The 7014-nt window shown below is 42.5% G+C and overlaps 1 protein-coding gene across 1 annotated transcript; it reads left to right on the forward strand.

Annotated features, from left to right (window-relative positions):
* Positions 1–545: 545 nt before the first annotated feature.
* LOC135347547 (116 kDa U5 small nuclear ribonucleoprotein component-like) lies at positions 546–6785 on the forward strand. Its single transcript, XM_064545586.1, is given in 11 exon segments — positions 546–683; positions 1468–1561; positions 1657–1747; positions 2621–2834; positions 3361–3448; positions 3612–3716; positions 3719–3732; positions 5090–5315; positions 5318–5334; positions 5774–5881; positions 6369–6785. Coding segments are annotated over 10 exon segments (993 nt in total). The 5' UTR covers positions 546–683; positions 1468–1527; the 3' UTR covers positions 6465–6785.
* The last annotated feature ends 229 nt before the right edge of the window (positions 6786–7014 follow it).

Genomic DNA, 7014 nt, shown 5'->3' on the forward strand with positions numbered 1-7014 from the left:
ACCCACTCCCTCCCAGTACAATGGTCAGCTGTGCTGGGTGAGAACTACACACTGGAGGATGAGGAGGACTCTAAAATAGGATAGGTCAGTGACTGTGTCTTGGTGAACTTTTTCTGGAAGTTTGTAGTTTTTGTTTGCTGGTACCCTCACATGTACATGCATGTACATGTAATAAAATGTAGTCGCCCAGTGGGGCACATTTCAAATAGAAGCCATTAATTAGTGGCCACATAGGGTTTAAATGTCATGCTGGTGGTAAAAGAGCCTTTCTCATATACCTTAAAGCAGGAGCACAAATGTGCTCCTGACTTTAGTCATTCTTATATATGGCCATGTCTTGGTTAGCCAATGATTATAATTATGTCCAGTGATCAAGCATAATTATACAAACTGTACGGTATATTATGGTGAGGATATCATTAAGCCATTGTACTTTTATATTTTATAGTGGACATAGTACCTTGAATAATTCTACCAACACACCCACAACAGTACACATACACCCTCTTTTACTATTTGATTGCTTCCGCTTGTTCTCTCAGGTTAGTCGTCTGTGGATCTCTGAGGCCCGCTATCAGGTTGAGATCAGTCGAGTGCCAGCTGGTAACTGGGTGCTCATAGAAGGAGTGGACCAAACCATCACCAAGACAGCCACCATCACACAGATCAACAACTCAGAGGACGTGAGTGGGCGTGTGGTACTGTGAGACTGCTTAGTCCTTGGTTTGGTGTCTCCTGACACACTCTGCACATTGCTGTATTCATAGCGTACGTGTGATTGTTTTAAACACCCACACAAATGAAAATTCCCGAAGCTTTAATTGTTGCATGCCGTAACGAGTCAGCTGGCTATTTTTAGACACGTGCATCATTTTTTGGCTATCAGTACTTGGCTTCCATGGTTGTCTTCAGTGGTTGTCTTGTACATGTAACATACGTAGCCTTTTGTGTGGTGCCCCTAGTGTGATCTGAGCATGTACGCCATGTGATAGCCTCAAGGGTTCTCGAAGAGCTCTGGAATGTTTAGACCATTATGTCATTAGGTCAACAAGTCCTACCCTCTACTGGTTACTGAGGTGATGCTAATTACTGCTAGTGTGGCTGCATGTTGCTATCCTCTACATGTATATGTTAATTTATGGTTACTAAGGATGTGGGTGGCAAAACTAAACAGCTGATCTGCAAGACTTTTCTGGGGGATTTTTGTGGTGTAGACAGCTTAAGCATCCACAACCATGCACTAATGGTCACAATTATGTAGTGGTGAACTCCGTGTATGTACCGTATGCATGTAGGTAATCTTCGTGGGCTCGAACACGGTGATTTTCGTGAGTAAAATTTTCGTTTTACTTCATTGCATGCGTTCCGGTAAACCTCACCTACGTTTTCGTGGAGGTCAGCTTGCTCACAAAAATAACGACCCCACAATTACCCGCTATATGGTATGCAATCCTCCCTGTCTTGTAGGTGGAGGAGTCTGGGGAGCACGTGGTGTTTGGTACGGGAGAGCTCTACCTGGACTGTGTCATGCATGACCTCAGGAAGATGTACTCAGAGATAGGTGAGATTGTTGCTAGCACAGTGTGTAGTTAAATTCCTGTACCGTGGCTCTTACGTAGGTCAAAGTGATTGTTTTGAATGCCCCTCACCCTGCAGACATCAAGGTGGCTGACCCGGTGGTGGCCTTCTGTGAGACAGTGGTAGAGACATCTTCTCTAAAGTGCTTTGCTGAGACACCCAACAAGAAGTGAGTGGTGTATCTGTGACACCCAACAAGAAGTGAGTGGTGTATCTGTGACACCCAACAAGAAGTGAGTGGTGTATCTGTGACATGTAATAATGTTTTGTTTACATGTAGAGCTTCCCTGCTTGTACATCAAAGGGAGTTTTAGCCTACAGCTGATTAGTGAATAATTTGATTAGTGGTTAGTACGTTTGTGTGGGAGTTGCTATATACACAGCAAGACTTCAACATTATTAGCTATGCAACAAGCTAGTCTCAAGTATTTCTTCTGCAACCAAGACCAAGCATTAATGGAGCTTAGTTTGCAAAGCACTAGTACATGTATCTCTATAGAATGCAGCTAGTGAGGCATCAAGCAGCTGTTTTGAGCTGGTGATTGGACTGTAAAACACTACCAAAGTCTGCACTTGCACTGTTGCTGAACGATTACAAGCTACTGTTAGCTCACCCATGCAAGTGCAAGCTACCCAGCTGATCACAAGAGCTGTTGATTATCGATCTGAGCTTGTTACTGGACAGCAGAACTGTATCAAGTTGGTTCGATGCACTAAAGTTGCACAACAAGAGACTGACTGCACTGCAAGTGGAGCGATGCCACTGGCTAATAGAGACATTCCGATTAACCGATAACTGTGCAATCTATTAGTCATTTTCCTTTGTGTTTTATAAGATTGCATTTGTAAAACCTGCATCTGTAGACGTCTTTCTTCTTGCTGTTTCTTGACTGTCTTAATACTGTTATTGCCATTACTGGCTTCTGATAAGTGGTACTCATATTATGGGTGGTGTTGTATAGTGAGACCAGGTGTGCACACTTCCCTCTTGAGTGGGCGGTACTTCATTCAATTTTCCCTCACTTTCTACCCCCATTCCCAGGAACAAACTGACAATGATATCAGAGCCTCTGGAGAAGGGACTGGCCGAGGACATTGAGGGGGAGGTGGTACAGATAGCCTGGAGCAAGAAGAAGATTGGAGAGTTCTTCCAGAGCAAGTACGACTGGGACTTGTTGGCAGCTCGCTCTATCTGGGCGTTTGGACCGGAGGCTACTGGACCCAACATTCTGGTGGATGACACTCTGCCTTCTGAGGTGAGTTGCTTTCATGAGTCTCTCTGATGGAACAGTTATCCTTTCAACAACCAAAATGCTGATGATATTTAGTAGGGATCGAATTTCCCTGTGAATGAAAATGCTAATCATAATTAGGGAATTACCCTTTGAGTGCAACAAAGTAGTGAAGTGAAGTACATGTACTATTCACCGCAAGTGTGGTTACCGTATTACTAGAATATTTTGCTGGTGAAAAACCTTTGCGAATGAGCCAAATCAGCAGAAAATTTGACCCTTTGCGATTTAACTATTGCGTTCTGGCAAGGATCGTGTGTATTTACTAGTAATAATTGCGAATTTTATTGTTGCAAATTGATCAACCCTCGCAAAGTTCGCAAATGTTTGATACTCGCAAAAACATTCTAGTAATACGGTAGCTTGCTTTCATCAATGTTAGCGCGAATATGGCGAACTTTGTTCCAGTGTGAATACGGCCGTATTTTAATCGGCCTGAATTCGAGGCTAGTAGCAGGTCAGGTCACCCACATTTTGTATGCTGGTGCAGGTTGACAAGAGTCTTCTTGGTTCTATGCGTGAGTCCATCATCCAGGGGTTCCAGTGGGGTACCAGGGAAGGGCCGCTCTGTGACGAACGTGAGTTACACTTAAACCCTTGGTTTGCAAGAGTTAGTAATCTGAACACTTGTCGAAGTTCACAGTTGGTTCTTGAGGGATATAACTGTACATTCTATAAGGAGCACATCAATTATTTATCAGACACCCCCTCCCTACACACCCCCCCCACACACACGTACAGCTATCCGCAATGTCAAGTTCAAGACCCTCGATGCTGTGATCGCTGGTGAGCCCATCCACAGCGGAGAGGGTGGTCAGATCATACCCACTGCCAGAAGGGTCGCCTACTCGCATTCCTCATGGTGTATATATATGTACCTACTGTACGTGTGTTTTGGCTGTCAATTGAATTTCCTGTAATTCACAGGTGTCTGGCTGATTGAAAATATTAAAGTGTCATAATCTTAATTGCATACATGTATATGGCTTTATCATTAACTTCTAGCAGTGTACAAAGAACCTAGCTACAATGTACCTACACACACACACACACACACACACACACACACACACACACACACACACACACACACTGGTATCTATTTATTTTGACTAATGCCTGGAGATAATTCTAAAAACCCAATATGAGGCTATCTTATAAACAAAAACCAAAAAAAAAAAAAAAAAAAAAAGTTTGTACAAAATACCGAATGACCAAAATACCGAATGACCAAAATACCAAAAAAAATTTTAGTGGTCCAAAAGTGTGGGCATAGTTTATGGCTTCTCTCAACCAGCTACCAATACAACACAATATAACCACCAGGTTGAAAGAACACAACACCCCAAGCCCCTGCAGTTTTACACAGTATCCACATGATAAAGAGCATCACAACAATAAAGTAGCTAAAATAAAGGATCATGTGATCCCAAAAAGCACATGGAAAATTTAAAATGGCGCAGAAATCAACTGTGCAGTAAGCAAACGAATACTGTACATACCACTAGCATTCTAGAGTGTATAATTGAAGCCTAAACAGCATACTTAGCAATTGTACACATTATTCCTCCAACAATTCTATATAATCCTCTATATGTAACTGAGACAATAATTATTAGCTAAATAATTATATATAGATAGTCATTTTTTGTTCTTTTACTTTTTAAGTCACAATAGTACATCATTGTAACTAGTTACAATGATGTGCCATAATGTGGCTGTTATAAAAATATGCAACTGGGAATGTGCTAGACGTGTGGGGAGAGTTGGCGCGCCTCCAAAGATCTTTAACCCACCGTTTCCGATTCTCAAGGTCGGACATCTAGCTACCCCCGGTTGCTATTCCAATGTGTTTAACTCTAACTACTGTTCTAAGGTGTTTAGCTATAATACGAATATTTCTTCTCAGCATTAAACATAAGTTAAACTAATGTTGTTAGTGCGCTACATTTACAAATAACATATGATATGTATATATTCTATGAACTGAAAATCAGCATCTTCCTGTTTGAGAAATTTGAATTTTTGAAATTATATGAGTCAGCAAGGTCTCAGTGGACAGATATACACCTAACTTTTATTATTTTTTATTTCAATCTCTCAAACACACACACACACACACACACACACACACACACACACACACACACACACACACACACACACACACACACACACACACACACACACACACACACACACACACACACACACACTAGGCTACTCCTCGCTTGATGGAGCCCTACTATCTTGTGGAGGTGCAAGCTCCAGCCGATTGTGTGTCCTCTGTCTACACTGTGTTGGCACGGCGACGTGGTCATGTGACCCAGGACGCACCCATCCCAGGCTCCCCCCTCTACACAATCAAAGCGTTCATTCCTGCCATTGATTCGTTTGGCTTTGAGACTGACCTGCGTACACACACACAAGGACAGGCTTTCTGTCTCTATTCCATCACTGGCAGGTGAGTTGCATATAGAATATTGAGGGAGGGAGGGAGGGAGGAAGCATTTATAATATTGGGAACTCTTATGGGACCAATGTGTGGCCAGTTCAGTTTCAAGATACTGTTTAGTATTTCAGGTTCGTGTGTTCCTTGTACAGAGATCCAATATGTGCATGTGGGTGGTTAAGAAGACCCAGATAGATGTACATGTAGATGTATGTGATCTGGGCCTTATAGAATGTATGCCTAAGGTGTTACATGTATGTAAACTCTATTTTGTGGAGTTTGTTTGCTGCTGACATGTGTTTTGTTTGTTACAGGAACAAACAAAACGTTATAAGATTCCGTCTGTTCCTTGTACAGTACGTATGTATATTAATTTATACAAACAGTAATTCTTGCTTTTATATTAATAATTCTATGCTTCAGTGTTTCCCTTGTCATCCCTCTTCTGTAGATTGTCCTCGGAGACCCACTTGACAAGAGCATAGTGATCCGACCCCTGGAGCCACAGCCCGCCCCCCACCTCGCCAGGGAGTTCATGATCAAAACAAGGAGGAGAAAGGTGTGTGGACTTTAACAACCCCTTTATCTAAGTGTGCATGGGAATAGTAAACCAGCTACCAGCAGATGTGCATTGTTCGAAATCCTTCAATTCTAAAATTTATCGGGCCTTTATTTCCCGACTTACAGCTGTACATGTAGGTTGTAATAATTATGTAACACGCCACATTATGTGTGTGTGTGTGTGTGTGTGTGTGTGTGTGTGCGTGTGCGTGTGCGTGTGCGTGTGCGTGCGCGTGTGTATATGTATGCTACTAACCTCTACTGTATATACACGTACTTGTATGGAATATCAATCACTTGGGGAATGGAGTGTTGGTTTTGAGTCTTTTGAACTTAGACTTAGTGCATTGACCTTTACCGTAGATCAAGCTATGTCTTTACGGAACCTTTACCAAACCCCACACCTACACGACACATTGACTCGACTTGGTACCAGAATCCCTACCCACTGACTCCACGTCCCCTCACACACACACTCTTTCTAGGGCCTGTCGGAGGATGTGTCCATCTCCAAGTTCTTTGATGACCCCATGTTGCTAGAGCTAGCTAGACAGGACGTTATGTTTAACTATCCAATGTAAAACTCACTTTATTGTAGAAAATATTGTTAAGCCGACTTATACAGATTGATGAGGTAAGCAGTTGAAAGGTTTCAGAGTGTAGAACAGCCAGGGTGGAAAGTGGTTGTTTGATACAACTTTATTCCGGGCATAGGGTGCAACATTGTTTGTATCTGCGCACGTAATTCATGTCATGCTTTTTTATTTCACTTTATTACTTGTGTACCTTAACTTATGGTATGTACATGTACTTCTGTTAAGCCAGAGAGTTACTGTGCAACAGGTGGGGTATAAAGCTCTTGTTAGTAGCGAAGGCATGCCCTTTCCCATGGATGCTGTGCACTGAACCTAGGTGATTATTAGAATATTAATTGCAAGGCCCAATCAGGTTGGTGAGCATGCTTCTCTCCCTATGATGAGGACAGTTAATAACTGTACACACAGAAGGCAAGGCAAGGAATGGTGTTTGCTAACCCTGTCAGTTTTCAGGTTGCTATATTAACGATCTTTACCTATTCCAGCCTAGTCCGTGTCCGTCCTGCTGGGTTGAGAACACACTGGAGGATGAGGA

Source organism: Halichondria panicea, chromosome 14 (genome assembly GCF_963675165.1).
Source record: "Halichondria panicea chromosome 14, odHalPani1.1, whole genome shotgun sequence".
Taxonomy (NCBI): Eukaryota; Metazoa; Porifera; class Demospongiae; order Suberitida; family Halichondriidae; genus Halichondria; species Halichondria panicea.